The following is a 21,080-nucleotide window of genomic DNA, read 5'->3' as shown; positions in this document are numbered from 1 at the left end:
GGTAGTCTTGGAACTCTTTAAGGACAACTGTAGGAGTGTCTGCAACCCAGAGGAAACCCAGTTTTCCAATATAAGTGAAAGTGACTGTTGGCCTGTCTATCACCAGGCACTGTAATCCAAGTCTTGCAAACAATATGAATATATAAATAAAGTTCTTATTAAGCTGCCTTAAAAAGTTTCATCTGCCCCGAGACCATCATAGTAGCAATCCTGACTAGGTCCAGCCTTTCAGTTGCCAGAAATGATTGCTTGTCCATGCACAGCCTCCCTAGGAGCATTGCCAGAGACTTTGGGAACTATTCAACCCCCCACCTCAGGTTTTAAATACACAGGATTAGCCAGCCATAAGAGACAAAAATTATTTCGATCATTCCCTGATTAACCCTTGCCTGTGTAAATGAAAATTGAAGAGCTGAAGTCCTCCATTAGCTACTTAAGAGGAAAAATGGGGAAATCTGCTCTTCTCTCATTCAGTTGCTTGTATACCACACTTGATATTTGTTCTCAGTCTTGCTGACAGAATGGGTATAAGAAAACTGACCTACCAACAAGGACAACTGTGGTCTTCAAAGGCCTATGAATAGGTACTTAAAAAAGTAGAGGGGAATTTACTAATATCATGTAAAAATACACCTCAAAAGAAAGTGTGTTTTCTAATTTGTTTTATAAGCCAGGATAAAACAAGTAGTCGAAACCACAACATTTACATCAAGTAGATTCTGCTATGCACGTGACTTTATTAATGAAATATAGAGAAACAAATTACAAATTCTATTTACTAGCATGTTCTTAGGTATTAATTAAGCAATACTCAGAGAGTTCCTTCCCCATCTAACAATGTCAAACCTCCATGAAGATTCACAGCAAGCAATTAGTCCACTCATAAATTGGGCATCCTGAAGTTCAACCCATCTTCTTAATTAGATTTCCCCTATAATATCCTCTGGAGTAGCCAAGAGAAGTATGGGATCATGCTTCAAACTGATGTTAACCTCTTGCGACTCCACATGTGAAAAATAGGCACTCTGCAGCCAGTGTTTATGTTTTAACCTGTGCAAGCAAACACATTTAAATTAATATCAGCTACATTTTAATCTGGTGTAAATTACAGCACTCTTCATTCACCATTCTGTGGTGGTTGACAAAACTGCTCCTAAAATATCCAAGATCATGGACAGAAGTATGGAGTAATCCCATCCCTAACAGATTAGATCACTGGACTAAAACTTATTATATTACCGGAGAAGAGTAAGAAGTAGCAGTGTTACGTACAAGCAGAGGAGTCACAACAATGAAACAAAAGCCTTCAGGTTTTTGTTTTTTCTTTGGAACAGATGACATTTCACTATGGTACACAAACCATGGACCTTTGCCTACTCAGCTGGATTTGAATAGGAGCACCAACGGAGAAAGGATTTTTGAAGAAACAGAAGAGCAGTTTTTGCAAGCAATATGCTGCCCATGACATATGTTCTAGTTCTCTTTCCTGTGTTATGAGCTTTAATTCAGATCAACACATATCCTCACAGGAGATGGGAAGAGACTGAAGAACCAGCATTCTTGCACTCTCATCAACATAGCACAGCAGAACTTTTAGACGATGTGAAGATTACAGAGAAAACTCAGATATTTATTCCTGCAAGAGAGATCATCAGTCCAAATGAAGAAGCATGAATACAACAATAATGAAAATTCTGGCGGTAAATACACAATGACCTGACCAATATAAAGGTTAGATCTTCGGTAGAGTGTTGAAGGCTAATTAGTAGCATGTTGGCTGTCCTACAGACTCTCAACCACTTTCACAGGAAACAGGAACAGTCATTTGCTTCTTGCTAGCAAGATTCATGGAGATGTTTTTCTATTGAATAATCCTAAATGGAAATAATCCTAAATCCCTTAACCTCTCACTTTAGTTTCTCAGTGCATTTTAAGACAAAAAGATGGACAATCTACCTTTCACAGAGTTGTAAGGTGCTCCATTAGAAGAACTGTTCAGGAATTTTCAATTGTTTTTGGTTTTGACAGAAAATGTGGTTTGAGGAAAAAATAAAGATTTTCCACAGGTAAATTTTTATTTTGGAAAATTTAATAAAAACTTTTTGGCACCAGGAAATAAAATCAAAACAAAATATTTAATTTCAGGTCAAGTTGATCCAAATCAAATAATTTTGGTTTGCTGAACTGAGCCAAAATGTTGTTTTCTTTTGCATCATTTCATCAATCATCAGCGTCCACTTTAGCTTCCATTGTGCCTCATGTTTTTATTTTCCACTGTGGGCTTGATTCTACAGCCAAGTGATATCTCTCATAATGCACCATAATCTCACCTGAGACTGAACCCCAATGTTGCATTAAGAGAGTCCCACAGACCTCCAAAATGTTTCATTCTGATAAATTTCAAAAAATATTTTAATGTCATATTTTTTAGAATATGTTCCATTAAAGTTTTGATATTTTGACTTTTCATTCTAATTTGGGCTGAAACCAAACATCAAACTACCAAAGTTTCCCACTGGATGGAAATTCCAAGTTTCTCTCAGCTCTCCTTTTTAGATACATCATCTTGAAATCATAATATTCATTAGCATGAATGCTGCCTTCTAATTAGTGTAGTCATCCTTCAGCAGCCTATTCTACCCCTGCCTCCACCAGCTTCTAGGTTCAGTTTCCTGTGTCAAACCAGTCCCAGCCCTCTTCCAACCCCCATCTCCTTGTCTGATCTGTCATCGCGACTTCACCCCCAGGTTTTTCATCCAGTCTCAGTCCCCTCCCCTTGTTTATGTTTCTGAACAAAGTAACAATGAACTGATACTAGGGAGAAGTCAATTAACATAGACCTAGAATATAAAATGATTAGGGAGAAAAATACTTACCCAATAGCACTTTGCACAAGAAAGTAGAATGTAAATCAGAGGGTGAAATTTAGCCTTATGTAGGAAGACATTACAAGGATTATACACCACTTATGTCTCATGTACTTAAGCTCTCAAAATTGATCCTAAGTAGGAAAAAAGCTGTGCATAGGCCCTGCACTGGGCCATTGAACAGCTGTGAATTTAACCCAAATCAAACTGACTTCAGTGTCTGCAGAAGTTGATGACACCTCTTTTTCAATGTGCGTTAGTTCAATTAAAAAGTAGCGACTCTGCTACAGTTCGACTATGACGGATAGAGAGATGCTTTCCTAAGAAAAGGTGTAATCAAAGTTCTCTTATTGCAACAAGCTTCTCCTTCTAGTTGTGCTTTTCTTCACTCTCAAGTGAAGTTCACTCTCTTATTATGAGAATATTCCATTTGTTTTATGCAGCATTCAAAATACTGTAAAATACCTGCCAAATTCTCCTTGATGTGAGCCGTCAAGTAGCTCCTGTGCCTTGGAAACCTCTGTACCTTCCCTTGAAGATCCAAGTGTCGTTTCAGTTACTGATCTGTTTTAATGATGTTACTTTTGCTTTTTTGAGGATTGTAAAAAGAGGGTCAATGGAGCAAATTTACTGATGTAGCCACTATCAACTTTGGCTTAATGCTGCCTTCAGAAACACAACACAGACAAATAGCATTGACTTCACTGGGGATGGTGCACATATCCAAAAGTATGGTCTGATTCCCAACTGCAGCAGAAAATGCTATACAGCCAGTGAAAACGCATTGGATCACTATAATGTGGCATGAAGTCTTTTGTGAGAGCTTTCAGTTTTTTTTTACAGAACTTTTGGGATGAATTTGCTAAGCATTTCTTAAAGCCCACGTTCCAAACCCTGTAACTTGAACACGTTCATACTCCTAGCAGCAGTCACTGTGAACACAACATTATTTTTCAGGATAGCACTAAACTGATCTTGTGTGTCAGCCAGATATGATTAGGAAAGATTTCAACATATGCAGGTAATAGTCATCACTTATGGATCAAATATTTTGATAAAATACTAACCTTTCTGGGATAAGACATAGGCTTTTAAGTAGGAAATTATTTTTATCCATTTTAGTGTCAAAGTACTAATGCCACAGTGAGAATATGACCATTGTCTCCTGGGAATCTGGTGACATCATTGATGACTCTGGAGAATTCTATCACTCCTCTCTCCTGTCTTCATTTCACAGTTTCATTCTGGTGAAAACTTGGTAACCTAATGTATAGGCATAGGACTTAAAGAAGCTGAACAATGTACCAGGATGGTAAACGAGACCTCACATGGGGGCATCCTCTGCTATGCTAAAAAAATCCTTGTGCTCCTGCTAAATTAACTTGGAACTTTTTTCAGGACACACCACTGATTTTATTTTTCAGCTGTTGAGTAAAGAGATTATATATAGATAGTGCCTTCTCTCTCTTCAAATGAGAGTGTACTTCAAATGAATGTACTATTCACGTAACATGCCCAATTCATGAATGCAAGAATTTCCTCGGGAGACACTTTTAGAATGAGCAATGATAAAATGTATATAACAAATTGTCAAGCCTGTGGCCATTTCACTCACAAAATCCTATACCTGCTTGGCACCGATTAGTAGTGCATCCTTTTGCAGCAATAGTGTTGATATCTTGCTTCAGCTATACCAGCATGTAATAGAAGCTTTGTTCCAAAGTGCCTTTGAGTAATTCAGTCTTAGAGGTTGTTATACACAACATAAGAAGAGCCATACTGGGTGAGACCAATAGGTGTTCTAGTTCAGTATCCTGTCTTCCAACAGAGGCCAGTGCTAGATGCTTCAGAGGGAGCAATTTATCAAGTGATCCATACCCTATCACCCAGCCCCAGCTTCTAACAGTCAGAGGTTTAAGGACATCCAGAACATGGGGATGTGTGTGTGTTCCTGACCATCCTGGCTAATAGCTGTTGAAGGACCTACCCTCCATGAACTTATCTAAATCTTTTTTAAACCCATTTATACTTTTGGCCTTCACAACATCCCCTGGAAATGAGTTCCACAGGCTACATGTGCATTGTATTAAGAAGTATTTCTTTTTGTTTTAAACATGCTGCCTATTAATTTCATCGGGTGACCCCAAGTTCTTCTGTTATGTGAAGGGATAAATAACACTTCCTTATTTACTTTATCCACACCATTCACGATTTTATAGACCTCTATCAGATCCTTTCTCAGTCATCTCCTTTCTAAGATGAAATGTCCCAATCTTTCTAAGCTCTCCTCATATGGAAGCTGTTACAAACCTGTAATCATTTTTGTTGCCTTTCTCTGTCCCTTTCCCAATTCTAATATCTCTTTTTTGAGGTGGAATGACCAGAACTGCATGCAGAATTCAAGGTGTGGGCATACCAATGGATTCGTATAGTGGCATTACGTTTTTTTCTGTCATATTATTTATCCATTTCTTAATGGTTCATCGGCACCTTACAGACTAACAGACGTTTTGGAGCATGAGCTTTCGTGGGTGAATACCCACTTTGTCAGATGCATGTAGTGGAAATTTCCAGGAGCAGGTGTGTGTGTGTGTGTATATATATATATATATATATATATATATATATATATATATATATATATATATATATATATATATATATATATATATATATATATATGCAAGCAAGATAGAGATAACGAGGTTAGTTCAATCAGGGAGGATGAGGCCCTCTTCTAGCAGTTGAGGTGTGAAAACCAAGGGAGGAGAAACTGGTTTTGTAGTTGGCAAGCCATTCACGTCTTTGTTTAATCCTGAGCTGATGGTGTCAAATTTCCAGATGAACTAAGCTCAGCGGTTTATCTTTGAAGTCTGGTCCTGAAGTTTTTTTGCTGCAGGATGGCCACCTTAAGATCTGCTATAGTGTGGCCAGGGAGGTTGAAGTGTTGAATATCAGATATTAGGAATGGCAATATACAAAAACCTGTAGGAGAACACTTCAACCTCCCTGGCCACACTATAGCAGATCTTAATATTACATATTCATAAATGATAAGTTACCCACCTAGTCTCTGTAAACGTGAGGTAATAACCTTTACGGGATCAAGTGAGACATGCTTTCGAGCCACACAGACCTGAAAAAAAACTCTGTGTAGCTCAAAAGCTTGTTTATCTCACCAATAGAACTAAGTCCAATAAAAGATATCACCTCACCCACTTTGTCTCTCTAATGTCCTGGAACTGACAAGGCTAGAGTGACACTACATACAAGTTACATTTATGTAAATTACACTTAGTTCTACCGTATAGTTAGTTATAAGATTTTATAAATTGTATATGGATCTATGGTACCTTCTGATAGAAATCTAAATGCAGATGAGAGTCACGTTATGATTCACTTATTCACTTTTGTATAATGTAAGATAACAGGGTCTTGCGCATGAATGAAGCTCAGTACAGCCACTACAGTATATTACAAGATATAGTACTCAGAGTAAATCTGAAGTTACCTCACTGACAGATGGTTAGCCATTGGCCTTTGACCTTTCATACAATATGCATCCTGATCTTGTCCCACTTCAGTTGTAGGGACAGTCATTTTTTCTAAAAAATATCCTTGTTCCTGTTTTGATTTTATCTCAGCTTCAGTGGGAATTTCTGGTTTTTCATTTTTCTCTGAAACAAAACATGTCAGTGAGAGTGGTAACAACATTCTCTTTAATTATACTAATGTGCATTGGAGGAGGGGCATTCACCTGTAACTCTTATGAAAGCTGAACAGTATGCTTCCCCAACTTCATTGCTGGCAACACAAATATATTTCCCAGTATCAGCAAGGACTACATTTCTTTTTAAAAGGTAATAGGAGTCACCTAATTTTTCAGTCTGTAAAGCAACAAGATATGTGCAGACAACAATTAGTAGCACACAGCAAGATATACTATCTCCCTCCTCAAGGAACACTTTAAAAAAGCTTAAGACATACACTGATGTTTCCAGCTACCAGTCTGATATCATCTTTAGTCCAAACAACATTTGGTCTGGGTATTCCATGTATAGTGCAATGCAGGATTAAATCTTCTCCTTCTTGTAGAGTTGTATGTCCAAATTTCTGTATGAAGTTTGGTTGTTTTCCTTGTACTGAAAAAAAAAAGTGTATACTGTACTTGAAATGGCACAACTAAAGCAAAAAACAACAAAAAACAAACCCTTCTGCTTTCATATTTTTTTGATTATTGCATGGAGAAAAGAATCTATGATTAGGGTTGAGTTTCAAGAGTACTAGTTTACATAGCAGTAGAGGACATACATCTTTGAAATTATATTCCTTTCATTTAGCTTCTTGCCTGTGTGATATGGAGTGGAAATAGTGAAACTCTCCTTGGCACAAAGGGTGGTGAGCATCAAGACCTCCATGCATCAGGAGAGTGATATTAATTTCAAGGTAACATTAGATAATCACATTCTTTTCATGAGTAATAGATAAATATATGGTGCATTACCTTATTGCAGTGAATAGTAAAACACATTTCCTACAGAAGTTTAAGGAACAATGTCAAGACTGGCAAACTTTTGGGCTAGGCTTACTGTTGCACATCATGCTTTTCTTGGCTTTGCTTCTAGGTTAGCAATTTAGTGAAGCACACAAGAATCCTATTCTACAAAAGAGTCAAATTCACACTAATGCTGAAGGACAGAACAGGATTTATGCACTCTTAAATTACCACTTAAGCCCCACATGAAAAACTAAGGTAGATTGCTACAAAGTAAAGGATTTTTAGAGCAGTCCAGACACTTAAATCACATCTTGCGTCCCCTCCACAGAAGAAATATATATTCTCTTTTTCTCCTCCATTATTTCATAATATACCATATCATACAGATTTATTAAGAACAATACAAGGCAAACCCCATTGTATGCATTCTAGCTACCTTATTGTGAAGGTAAATTCTTTAGGCACATACAAGACTCTCAAATAAGTGTTTAGTAACCTTATTCAAAATATTCACTGATTCAAATTTAACCAACTCTAGGGCGTGATTCTGCTGTCACTTATACTGGGGTAATTCTGTTCAGCAGAATCATTTCTGCAACACACAAAAGTGAAAGCAAAATCAGTATGTCCCTCAAGAGTGTGCAACACCAACAGCAAATGATCATTAGTCCCCAATACAAAAGTCTCTGGCATAGGGGCATGTCAGGGGCCAGCAGGGAGTGAGAGCAAGCATGGCCGGGATAGTCCTGAGCCCTTGCTATCTCCCAGCTACCACGAAGTCTATAATTAAACAGTGCAAGAGGCCAAAACTATGTCAACAACTCAGGCCACCCACATCCCCGTCATAAACCGTGGGCCTGTGAGAGGCATATCTTTAGGTGCTCCCATTGAAGTGAAGCAACACCATACACACCCCTTATTGCAGGCCATGGCTTTAAGCTACAAATAAGAGGTATTTGATGTGGCTGGCATAGAAGCAGCAGCAGATCTGGGGAGAGGCAATTTATATCCTCAGATAGCGCTCTTATGTTAATGACTATGAAGTTAGATCCCATCCAATGTTGCTGTGTAGCTGGAAGCAGAGGTAGTTTTGGAATGAAAAGCTCTTTACAGTCCCCTACTAAATATATTCAGTGAGAATGCTATGTAGAGAGGGTTATTGGAAACTATTTAGACCCCAAACTGACATCCACCAGCAAAAAGGGCCAGTTAAACTATAGGCGACACAGGCAGCACAATTTATCTGGGATTAAATGAGCACTGGGGAAAAGGTAGGATTGGTCCAGGGAAAACGTTAAATATACTGAAGGTTTTGATTTCCAAATCAGGTCAGAGTCAATCTCCCTGGAAATGTAAAGAAAACTTATGCAAACTGGAAATATTTTAACTGAGAAAAAGACATTTTAAGTTTCAAAATATTCCATGTGGGCAACACCCCCAGATTTGTTTTTGTTTTTTAATGGAAACTTTTTGCTAATGCTTTTAGTTTCAGTAAGAAAGTTTTGAATGAAAAATTTCAGCCTGCTCCAGTACCAAATAAATTTAACTCTCCTCATTTATTCTCCATTTGTCTTTTAGTTTCATATTTCCTACTTTTCAGAAATCAACCCTGTGGCAGCAGCTCCTCTCCATGAAGCACAAGCAAGGTTTTTGGTAAAATAAATGAGTCACATTTCCCCTGCTCCCCATTTTCTTCTGTCTCTAAAATTTCTCTTTTCCACCTATTTGTCTCCCATTCCCTTTTTTGCCCATTGTCTCTCCCCAACTCCTATTTCCTCCCCTTTTGTTTTCCTCTTGAATTTACCTATTTGTTCTACATCCCCTCTCCTCTTGGAGCATCCATATTTACTTTTTTGTGACCAGTAGGTGATCCTGCAAGGTACCATGCCCCACAGAAAAAAAAAAAAGAATTAAAGGGTGTTCAGATTGGGCCATTAGTCCTTGAAGCTATGCTATTTCCTGATACTAATACATGGGGAAACCACTCGTGTTGCAAATAAGCTGATATACCAAAATATCAGAATGAATTTCTGATGCATTCATTGCAATACAGTTTCACAGACCCCCACAAATGACTATGAATTCCTAAGGAGCTGTTCATTTTCTCCATTTTTTCAGTGCTATTGTTTTTTCAATAAGGCAGAGCCAATGGCTGTGTTGAGGTGGAATGATTTATGTGGTACCAGTGTTGGAACAAAAAGTTTTCTGATGAAAACCTAGCATTCAAAGAAGCTGTTCATCTTTGCCACCATTGTGTATCTAAGTAATGGGAAGGGCCCACACCCTGTAGATGGGCACCTTTTAAATTATTTTAAATATAAAATTCAAAATATGGTTTAGGGCAAATTTCCAGTCAACCTGCTGTGAGCAGACATTGTGCCATCCTACAGACTGACATGACCGTAAGCAGCCAAGAGACCATATATGATATATGATTCAAGTGTATGAGTCAAAAGGCTTGCATCCCAGCTGAGAATACTAAAATTCGGTGTCAGCCTCTGGTTTCTGTGACTGTTGCTAAAAAGATGAATTTGCCCCATTAAGAACAAAACCCAGTCCCTTTCCTGGCTGTAGTAGAAGTGTTTGTGTAGCACTATGGAATTATGTTGGACAAAGATGGCGTATCACATGAAATTTCCTACATCTTTTTGACTCAAAGGGATACTGTGAAGCAGAGTCAATCTTTTGCCACCATAGAGACTTCTGTTCCGTACATCAGGAGAGTGTAGAATCAAATGCTACTTAGGGCTCGTCCAGACAAAGGGGGGGAAATCGATCTTAGATACGCAACTTCAGCTACGTGAATAACATAGCTGAAGTCAAATATCTAAGATCGAATAACTCACCCGTCCAGACGGCGCGGGATCGATGTCCGCGGCTCTCCGTGTCGATTCCGGAACTCCGTTGGGGTTGATGGAGTTCCTGAATCGATATAAGCGCGCTCGGGGATCGATATATCGTGTCTAGATTAGACGCGATAGATCGATCCCCGAGCAATCGATTTTAACCTGCCGATACGGCAGGGTAGTCTGGACGTACCCTTATTTTGGACAGAAAAGGTTCAAACATCTGTTCAAATACAGCCATAAGGTGGCAAGGATTCCAGCTTTGATCTGGCTTCTTGTTGAATGTTAGTATATACTACAAAATTTGTAGTGAAAATGGAGTTCATCTTCTAACAACAACAACAGTTTTAATGGACGTAGACTGCTATAGGCAATCAAGGCTTTCTGCCCCTCCTCCCCATTATATCATCTTGAAACTGCAAATGGATTTAAGATGGTTTTCTAATTTTATATTAATATTTCATCCCATGAGCCACCAAGGCTAAAAGTAAGTTTAGAACCCCTTTGAAAAGTGCTCTCCACCTCAGGTCTTCAGTTGTGAAACACTCCCATTTCTATGTCTAAAGGTCTAGAGGATAGTGGACCTGAAATCTGTCTCTGGTTCCAGGTTGTCTTTTGCCCATCTATCACCCCAGATTAATGTAATTCTTGGACTTGAAAGGGATTTCACATTTGGAGAAACAAGGTAATTATTTTGACAACAGGTTGCTTAAAGAAAAAAACAAAAACAGCACAGCAGCTCTTTCGGGGAAAAAAAGCATCAAGGTTTAGAATGTTTAGATATAGGCTCAGCAGAGAGGATCCATCACATGGCTCATCAGATACCCATCTTTCCCTACCACATTTATAGTGCTGAAAAAGTATATGAACTTGCATTTCACAATCCCTTTTGTCCATCCCACCTGGTACATCACTAATCTCTCCTGCCTGGGACTAATATTTCAGATCTGTGAACAGCAGCTCCAACTGCTATTTGAGAAACAAAAAGTTTCCTCAGTGCCCCACCCCATGGAAATTCCCTAAGAGATTATGTTGGGCTGAGATACTGCTCAGCCAATAGTCAGTCATGGGGGAGATTGCAACTCAGGATGCCTTTTTGGCTAGTAACTAGAGTGACCAGATGTCCTAATTTTATAGGGACAGTCCTGATTTTGGAGTCTTTTTCCTATATAGGCTCCTATTACCCCCCCAACCCCATCTTGATTTTTCACATTTGCTGTCTGCTCACCCTGCTAGTAACAGAAGCTTTATCCCAGGACCTATACAAGGGACTGCTAAAGCTGCTATGACCACCTGTTCTGGGACACTCTGAAAATCCAGACAGGGCTCTGGCTCTCAGGATAACAAGGGACAGCCCTGCAGGGCGGAACTTTTTAGTGCTAAACGACATATGACTAGACCTCCTGCCCCTGTAAAAGCAACCCGCCTTTCTTCAGCCAAACGCCAGAGTCAGGTTACAAGCAGAGCCCCGCAGATAAGCGCGGGATGAGCCATACCTCAGCCGCTTCCCCCACGAGAGGAAAACCACCGAGCTGCAGCCCTCTCTGTCTCTGCCCCCGCCCGAAAGAGACTCCCAAGCCTTCCCCAGCGCCTCGTCCATCGCTTACACCTGGGCCTTCTTCCGGAGACTTTAACCCCTTCCCGCCCTCCGAGCACGGGCTAACCGACCCGTTTCAGCCCACACCATGCCCCGCAGCCGGGCAGTCTCTCGCTCGCGCTTCTCACGAGCAGAGGGGTGGGGAGATCGCTCCCTTTCTATCACCTTGCTGGCTCAAACCCCCGTTTCCACTGCTGAGGGGGCAGGCCGGGAGCAGGTCTCGCGGGCACTGAATGGAGGCCAGCTTTCAAACAGTCACTCCCACAGTCAGGGCCGCTCAGAGGATTCAGGGGGCCTGGGACCTCGCTTCGGCGGTAATTCGAAAGCGAGGGGGGGTCCTTCCGCCCAGGGACCCGCCGCCGAAGTGCCTCCAAGACCCGCAGCGGGTACCCCGCTGCCGAATTACCGCCAAACGCCGGGCACTTCGGCTGTGGGGCCCGCTTCCGCGGTAATTCGGTAGCGGGGGGTCCCTCGGCCCCGACCTCCCCGCTGCCGAAGACGCTCCGGGGGTCCCGTAGCGAGTGAAGGACCCCGCTCCAGGGGCCCCGAAAAACTCTCGTGGGGACCTCTGCGGGGCCCGGGGCAAATTGCCCCACTTGTCCTCCCCTCTGGGCGGCCCTGCCCACCGTGTCTGATCCTTCTGCAGCCTTGTCAGTGGTCCCGGGGGCAGGGGACCATGCGGCCTGCACAAAGCCTAGTTCTCTAGGGAAAGGGCTGAAAGCAAAATGGTGGGTGTAAAATACCGGTGACTGGCCTGTTTGAAGCGCAAAGAGTAAATCCTTCTGCGGCTAGGAGAGGTAACGAGCAATCAGAGCATGGCGCTCTCACGCTGCTTGTGCTGGACAGACGCTAGCTGCAGTTCCGCGCAGGAAGTTTTGAGCGCTCATTAGGCTCAGTGACCAGAGAGCTTCCACGTGGGCCGTTTGGCATCAGGACATCTGGCAACAATCAGCGCGTATTATACTTTTGCTTGTGAATCCCGGTATTAACAGTGGGAAAAGGCCCTTCACTGTCCCGCAGTTTGGCAAAATAGCTCTGTTGTCTCTGTTTATTGCAAACAGCCACAGAGTGCCTGAGCACCAGGCAGCGATTAAAAGAATCCTATCTGTAAAATTGTGATTTAAATATTAAACTAAATACAATATTTGATTAAGGCAAGTGAAAAGCAAGTGCATACTAACCTAACAACACTCTCTGAAATGTAGTACTCAGAGATATTAGTATTACTGACCAATGGAACTGTATGCTTCTGCATTTGCTTTACTAACATCTACAAAAAGGGACTTAGCCTTACTCTCCTGTTTTATCTTTCATTTAATATCTCTATCCTCTCACTTTGCTAAGATAAAAGTATTTTCAAAATATTTCTTCATCTAAGTTACACTTTAGTCTGCCCCTCATGTAGCAATACTGTAAATACCATATCTCCCAGCCCATCTATTGTGTACTCCCAAAAATAATCATGTATTTCAGTTAGGAAAGCTGGCTTGTTTTCTCTCTGACTTTTCTTTTTCTGGGCCAAAGTTTGAAGTATTTATTTAGGCAAAAATCTCCTGGAAAGCAGTGTGAATTTTGGGTGAGAGATGACTAAATAAGGACTGCAAGATTTAGTTCCATATCTAGAATTATTTTTATTAAGGCTGTCAAGCTATTAAAAAAATTGCAATTAATCACATGCTTAATCACTTTTTAAATTGTGCTATTAAACAAGAATAAAATACTTAAATATTTTTGGATGTGTTCTACATTTTCAAATATATTGATTTCAATTACAACATAGAATACAAAGTGTACAGTGCTCACTATATTTTTGATTACAAATATTTGCACTCTAAAAACAAGGGAGATAATATTTTTCAATTCACCTAATGAAAGTACTGTAGTGCAATCTTTTTATCACAAAAGTTGAACTTGCAAATGTAGAATTATGTACAAAAAATAACCGCATTCAAAAATAAAAAAATGTAAAACTTTAGAGCCTACAAATCCACTCAGTCCTACTCCAGCCAATCACTCAGATAAACAAGTTAGGGTTACAATTTGCTGCAGATAATGCTGCCCGCTTCTTGTTTACAATGTCACCTGAAAGTGAGAACAGGTGTTTGCATGGCACTGCTGTAGCCAGCATCACAAGATATTTACTTGCCAGATTCGCTAAATATTCATATGTCCCTTCATGCTTCAACCACCATTCCAGAGGACATGCGTCCATGCTGATGACGGGTTCTGCTTGATAACCATCCAAAGCAGAGCGGACCGATGCATGTTCATTTTTATTATCTGAGTCAGATGCCATCAGCAAAAGGTTGATTTTCTTTTTCGGTGGTTCAAGTTCTGTAGTTTCTGCATTGGAGTGTTGCTCTTTTAAGACTTCTGAAAGCATGCTCCACACCCCATCCCTTTCAGATTTTGGATGACACTTCAGATTCTTAAACCTTGGGTCCAGTGCTGTAGCTATCTTTAGAAATCTCACATTGGTACCTTCTTTGCCTTTTGTCAAATCTGCTTTGAAAGTGTTCTTAAAATGAACATGTGCTGGGTCATCCACCAAGACTGCTATAACATGAAATATATGGCAGCACATGGGTAAAACAAAACAGGAGACATAGAATTCTCCCCCATGGAGTTCACTCACAAATTTAACTAACACATTTTTTTTTAACAAGCATCATCAGCATGGAAGCATGTCCTCTGGAATGGTGGCCAAAGCATGAAGGGGCATATGAAGGTTTAGTATATCTGGCATGTAAATACCTTGCAATGCTTGCTACAAAAGTGCCATGTGAGTGCCTGTTCTCACTTTCAGGTGACATTGTAAATAAGAAGCAGGCAGCAGTATCTCCCATAAATGTAAACAAACTTATTTGTCTTAGGTATTGGCTGAACAAGAAGTTGTACTGAATGGACTCGTAGACTCTAAAGTTTTAAATTGTTTTGGTTTTGAGCGCAGTCATGTAACAAAAAGAAATCTACATTTGTAAGTTACACTTTCATGATAAAGAGATTACACTACAGTACTTGTATGAGTTGAATAGAGAAATACTATTTCTTTTATAATTTTTACAGTGCAAATATTTGTAATCAAAAGTAATATAAAATGAGCACTGTACACTTTGTATTCTGTGTTGTAATAGAAATCAATATATTTAAAAATGTAGAAAAACATCCAAAATACTTAATAAATTTCAATTGGTATTCTATTAATAGTGTATTTAATCATGATTAATTTTTAATTGTGATTTTTTGAGTTAATCACATGAGTTAAATGCAATTAATCAACAACCCCAATTTTTACTTTATTTTTTGGTAGAAAGAAACATAAGGGCCATATTGGGTCAGACCAATGGTCCATCAAGCCCAGTATCCTGTCTTTGGACAGTGGCCAATGCCAGGTGCTTTAGAGGGAATGAACAGAACTGAGCAATTATAGAGTAATCCATCCCGTGTCATCAAGTCCCAGTTTCCAGCAGGTGGATGTTCAGGGACACACACAGCATGATATTGCATCATAGAAGATTAGGGTTGGAAGGGACCTCAGAAGGTCATCTAGTCCAACCCCCTGCTCAAAGCAGGACCAGTCCCCAGACAGATTTTTACCCCAGTTCCCTAAATGGCCCCTTCAAGGATTGAACTCTCAACCCTGGGTTTAGCAGGCCAATGCTCAAACCACTGAGCTATCCTTCCCCCCCCAATTTGCATGTGCTTGATTAAAAATGGAAAGATGATCGTTTGACAAGGAAAGCAAGCATCCTGGGCCCAATCTTGCTGCCTTTAAAGCCAACAGCAAGACTCCTGATGGCTTTACTTGGAACAGAGTTGGCTTCTCTGACTGCAATTTAGCTTAGTGCAAAGGGTCCTGATGAGGCCACTTAACCTCCATTTAAATCTTTAAGAGTGCCTAGTGCAAAGGGCACCGGGGTGAATTTTACTTTCTCATGTCTACATCTAAAATTTTGCAGCGCTGGTTGTTACAGCTGTATTAGTACAGCTGTATAGGGCCAGCGCTGCAGAGTGGCCACACTTACAGCAACCAGCGCTGCAAGTGGTGTTAGATGTGGCCACACTGCAGCGCTGTTGGGCGGCTTCAAGGGGGGTTCGGGGAACGCGAGAGCAAACCGGGAAAGGAGACCAGCTTCGCCGCGGTTTGCTCTCGCGTTCCCCGAACCACCCTGCAAACCGCAGGGAAGGAGACCTGCTTGCTCGGGGGTTCGGGGAACGAGAGAGCAAACCGGGAAAGGAGACCAGCTTCGCCGCGGTTTGCTCTCGCATTCCCCGAACCACCCTGCAAACCGCAGGGAAGGAGACCTGCTTGCTCGGGGGGTCGGGGAACGAGAGAGCAAATCGGGAAAGGAGACCAGCTTCACCGCGGTTTGCTCTCGCGTTCCCCGAACCACCCTGCAAACCGCAGGGAAGGAGACCTGCTTGCTCGGGGGTTCGGGGAACGAGAGAGCAAACCGGGAAAGGAGACCAGCTTCGCCGCGGTTTGCTCTCGCGTTCCCCGAACCACCCTGCAAACCGCAGGGAAGGAGACCTGCTTGCTCGGGGGTTCGGGGAACGAGAGAGCAAACCGGGAAAGGAGACCAGCTTCGCCGCGGTTTGCTCTCGCGTTCCCCAAACCACCCTGCAAACCGCAGGGAAGGAGACCTGCTTGCTCGGGGGTTCGGGGAACGAGAGAGCAAGCCGGGGAAGGAGACCAGCTGGATTACCAGAGGCTTCCTCAGGTATGCTGGGATACCTGCTTATTCCACGGAGGTCAAGAAAAGCGCTGGTAAGTGTCTATACTTGATTACCAGCGCTGGATCACCAGCGCTGGATCCTCTACACCCGAGACAAAACGGGAGTACGGCCAGCGCTGCAAACGGGGAGTTGCAGCGCTGGTGGTGCCCTGCAGATGTGTACACCTCCTAAGTTGCAGCGCTGTAACTCCCTCACCAGCGCTGCAACTTTCTGATGTAGACAAGCCCTGTGCTCACTTTAATTCATTTTGCTTTGGCACAGCACTTGATCACCTCTTAATCCTTCTCCAGTAAGGATCTGATAAGATATGAGCTACTTTATCATTTACAAGACAGCATTTATGAAGGGGAAGCTATTCTGGGCTCCATTCAGCCTGATTGGTGAATGGGGCATTAAACCATGGAATGCAGCTTTCCTGGTACAAGCAGCGTGGGGGCTGCCCCTTCTCCAGCCAGCAATACCCGGTTTTGTAATTGCATTGGCTAGGTGAATAGCTCAGCACAGCAGCACTTATGGGAGAGCTTTGTGCCACTGCAACCTCCCCGTCTGGAATAACTTCTCACAACCCATCACCTTGAATCAAGACTTGTACACCAGTCTTCAAAGCTCACACTCGGATAAACCATGTTCACAGGCTGTACAGTTCAACAGCACACATATGATAACGAGCAGAAAAATGAACATGCAATGTTTAGCAATAATATGCATTTCAGTTTAACCATTTAAGTTACAATTTAGCAAAGAAAAAAGTGCACTATTGATTTAAAATAGATTTATCCAGGAAAGGGTGGAAAATATGATCAGAGTGAGTAAATTCAGGTGGCTTGGGAGCTTGATGAGAGCTTAAACATGAGGGTCATGAGATGCCTATTCTGCTGTTTGTTTTATGAAACATTTTCATAGTTTTGGACACTGTAGGGTTTGCAAGTCAGTCCTTGCTATTTCTGAGTACAAGTATCCCCAAAGGAAAGATGATAGTTTTTCGTACTATGCTAGGAATTGAGAGTATAAACTAGAATCTAATGTAGGCTACATAGCCTACAAGAGCATGATCATCATCAGTAAAAGGATGGAAGTGATATTTCTCTGAGATAGACCTGAGTGTCACACACTTGGAGAGACTTGCAATCAATTTTCCCAACTGGCCCCCGATTGTGGTGCTGAGACTTGGCACACAAATCATTTGAACCTTCCTCACTCACACTGAGACCTGTGAAAGAAAAATCTGGAGATTTTATTTAAAAATAGTAAATTTGCATAGTTGACAAATATGTATCACTTTATTTAAATAAATGAGAGCAAGTGTCTAGATCCAAGTGCCTAAACATAAATCTACCTCCAATTCCTTTTCTATCTCATAGTAGTGACAGAAGAACTTAACTGCAAGCCCAGGTCTCCCATCTGCATGCACCTTCCTTTCCTCAAGGGTCTTGCACTTTGGTTGGGATCCCATCCCATCCAGGGCTGTTCTCCTAAAGCAGTGTTTCTCAACCTTTTTAATACCAGGGACCAGCTTGCTGCCTTCCTAAACTGTGTCAGGGAGATCTCAAGGACCGGTGCCGAACATACTTGGGCAGTTAACCTGCCTCCCTCCTCCCCCGCAGCCCATTGCAGGTATGCTGCTATTTTTAGCATGCTAGTTAGATCAAAACTAGCATGGGTACATCCACCTGAGCGGGAAATTACAGTTCCAGCTGCAGTGTAGACATGCTCTAGGAGACTCAACATGTTTGCCCATATCTGTACAGAAAATGGGGTGGTACAAAAAGAAACCCATGGGTTTCAGTCTGTGGGGAAAAGTCATGGTGAAAGGCAAATTACCCTCTTGGTGCGGGGGTTGACTTTGAATTCTTGCATTGCTGAGTGGATTCTAATCTAATCCAGTATTATGAAAAGTGCTAAAAGAACTGGCACTGAATTAGACACAGCACCTTTTCATGTAATGATTGCAAATCTGCTGGCTTTCTGATGGCCTCCATCGTTCTGTTTATTGTAAATGGAGATCAGGCAGTCAGGCACTGACATTTCAACAACAGGCAAAATACGAAACGCATTACATCACATTGGAGGGATACTTTGGTTTGTTTTATCTCAGTGCTTATTATAATACATATGCAAGTAGGATTCTCAACACAGTTGTTTTGTTGGTTGTTTTGTAGCAATGAACGTGGATATAATCACCTGGAAACAAATATAAAACTGATTTTTTCTTCTGTAAAAATTCAAACATTCAAGATGTTAGTAATTATTAAATTAGTTTATTGTAAAATGAGAACTACTTTTCCTGAAAAGTACTAAAGGTTATGGCTGGCTTACTTAGAAGAATCCTTATGAAACAACATTTACATGAGATGGCTGGATTTAGGGGTAATATAAATTCTATTCATAGTATGTTGTCTTTCCCCTCCTGCCAGCTCCCCCTTTCCCTAATGCTAGGCTATGTTGCCTTGAGGACATCTCCTGTTTCAAAGTTACAAGATTTTAATAGAATTGCAGCCACTGGGCCAAAAATCCAAATGTTTGTCTCCAGCCTCATTGGCCTCCTGGTATTTGAAATATAGATTCTGTTCAGATCATGTTGTGCAGTTAAGAATTCATTTTCTTGTTGTAAATTTTGCAAGAGATTGTAAGTCTCTCCCTGCCCCTTATAGATTTCCCACACAAGCAAATTCATTATGTGAAAGCAGTAAATTGAGAATAAAAGAAAAACATTATACAAATGTTCACTGACTGCTTTTAGTGTATGGATAGATGTTCCTAAGTTTCATAAGAAATAGTAGGAATTAATAAATTGAATCTCTCACCCATTAAGAAGGCTGATAATTTATGGGCAAAGTCTTCCAGTGGCATAATTATTTTTCTTGCCTTTGTCAAAAACCTTAAATAAATTATTCTTTGAATCAAAGATATTACACTGATACAACTATGTTTATAATAAAACAATATTTTGCTTGTCCTCGTCAGAAGTGAAATGTAACTAACATGTAAGCAAATTCCTCTTTTGAATGTTACAACTTTAAAGTTGCAGCTCATTTCTCATTGCAGTAGTTTAAGCGAAAACTCAGAAAAAAAATCCTTCCTTTTCATTTTATCATTTATCCTAATTCATCCACTAGCCAACTCTTTGAGTATATCCCTTGATCTCTTTGAAAACAATTTATTAAAAAGGAATTAAAAATGGGCTCAAGGTCCAATGCATAGAAGATTATCTGTCCCTTTTCATGTTAGCAGCTGGGAGTATAAAACATCTATATCTTTCATTTAACATTTTATAAGAAGAGAAAAAAAGGATCATAAAGAATTATGGCATATATAGAGGCAGTGGGTATATAGGGCAGCTAAGTATATTGAAAAAGTCTTACTTTGAAACGAACTGGTTGTCATGGGAATATTGTAAAACAGGGGCTACTTCTCTCACTTCACCACCACTGACAACAAGGGGGCAGAGCCTCAGCTGGGGAAGGTTAGCAAAGCTTCACTGACTGCAGTGGAACTATGAGAATTTACAGTAGCTGAGGCTCCATCCCTTGCTTTAAAGTCACTCAAACAAGATATTTTATTAAGCAGAGCCCTAGTATTTAAAACAGAAAGTAGTGATCTGGTATATGCCAGTGCACTATGAATATTACTATAATGTACTGTATGAGTTTGAGTAGCTACACCATACCAAGAGACATTTAAAGCGTACATGAGAAAAATGTCACCAGAAACAACACATTTGATGTAATAAGCATCATGCTATATACATTGATTTGAGCACCCTGTTCCCGGATGCACTTTGACATATTATGGTCTCTACAAACAGCACAATTTGTAAGATTTTTTATTAAGTCTAGGACATCTTGTTTTAGAGTGCAATACTGTGTCCATCATCCCAACGAAAATTTAAACTAAACATTAATATGCTAAAGGAAAATGAACATTTGATGTAGCAGTGGCATTAACAAAACATCCAGTGTGACACATAAGCAGATTGGTACACAGTTTGTGAAGGTGCAGTGGAATATAACTGATTTATTGTTGCATCAGTCTGTGAGAATTAAGTCCCGGTGCAGCCAGTATCACACTTACTACGTGAATAGCGAGTACATTAGTGATACGCTAATATAGATAACACACAGCATTATCCAGTCTATTCTTGTGATAGGTGGCCTGTTACCTTTCACATGGAGGATGGCACTTGATGAGATAGTGCCACTAGAATTTTTAGCCCGAACAACATAGAGGCCAGCATCTGCATCACACACCTTCTGAATGAACAAAGCATGCTTTGTCTCCTTTTGTAAAAGCTTTAAGTGCTCATCTGCGGTCAATTTCTGGCCCTTCTTGTACCTGAAGCAGAGAGTCAGTTTTCAAGTCAGGTTTACATCAGTGTTTGCTGAAGCAGAATTTGCTGATTTCACACAACCTCTACAATAATGTTAGCAGTAACAGTAATTGCCAGCAACCACTCCCCAGTTCCCTCCATTTAGGCCAGTTATATTTAAACAAGATATACAAAATAGCTACCATGTTGTGTAATGTTAGAAAAGATA

General features: G+C 40.8%; 2 protein-coding genes across 7 annotated transcripts in view; both read right to left on the bottom strand.

Moving 5' to 3' along the window:
• Positions 1 to 676: 676 nt before the first annotated feature.
• Positions 677 to 17,171, bottom strand: LOC127030190 (roundabout homolog 2-like). Its single transcript, XM_050916244.1, has 6 exons — positions 17,119 to 17,171; positions 12,552 to 12,646; positions 6,855 to 7,009; positions 6,625 to 6,754; positions 6,379 to 6,544; positions 677 to 1,050 (listed from the first exon to the last, which is right to left on the bottom strand). The coding sequence occupies exons 1-6, from the start codon at positions 17,169 to 17,171 to the stop codon at positions 921 to 923; spliced, it is 729 nt and encodes a 242-aa protein (XP_050772201.1). The 3' UTR covers positions 677 to 920.
• Positions 17,172 to 18,420: 1,249 nt separating this feature from the next.
• CCDC141 (coiled-coil domain containing 141) overlaps positions 18,421 to 21,080 on the bottom strand; it is a 144,008-nt gene continuing 141,348 nt past the window's right edge. For 4 of the 6 annotated variants that reach the window (XM_050968968.1, XM_050968967.1, XM_050968972.1 and 1 more), the window contains one exon: positions 18,422 to 20,877. In XM_050968968.1, the coding sequence (XP_050824925.1) occupies positions 20,616 to 20,877 (262 nt within the window). In that variant the 3' untranslated portion in view covers positions 18,422 to 20,615. Of the gene's footprint in view, positions 20,878 to 21,080 lie in introns of all 6 variants that reach the window. The other 2 variants (XM_050968973.1, XM_050968971.1) reach the window with 2 other exon arrangements.

This window comes from Gopherus flavomarginatus, chromosome 10, assembly GCF_025201925.1.
Source record: "Gopherus flavomarginatus isolate rGopFla2 chromosome 10, rGopFla2.mat.asm, whole genome shotgun sequence".
NCBI lineage: Eukaryota > Metazoa > Chordata > Testudines > Testudinidae > Gopherus > Gopherus flavomarginatus.
The sequence above is the reverse complement of the archived record's forward strand: the minus strand, read 5'-3'. Positions and strand labels throughout refer to the sequence as shown.

Bases quoted from the DNA above. Each gene is read 5' to 3' on its own strand.
- LOC127030190 (XM_050916244.1), bottom strand. From the start codon at position 17,171: ATGGTTTATCCGAGTGTGAGCTTTGAAGACTGGTGTACAAGTCTTGAT. The intron at 6,755-6,854 runs GTATGTCTTAAG...GTTGCTTTACAG, and splicing joins TGGTAGCTGGAAACATCAGT to ACTGAAAAATTAGGTGACTC. The intron at 1,051-6,378 runs GTAACTTCAGAT...TTGCTTGCACAG, and splicing joins GCTAACCATCTGTCAGTGAG to GTTAAAACATAAACACTGGC.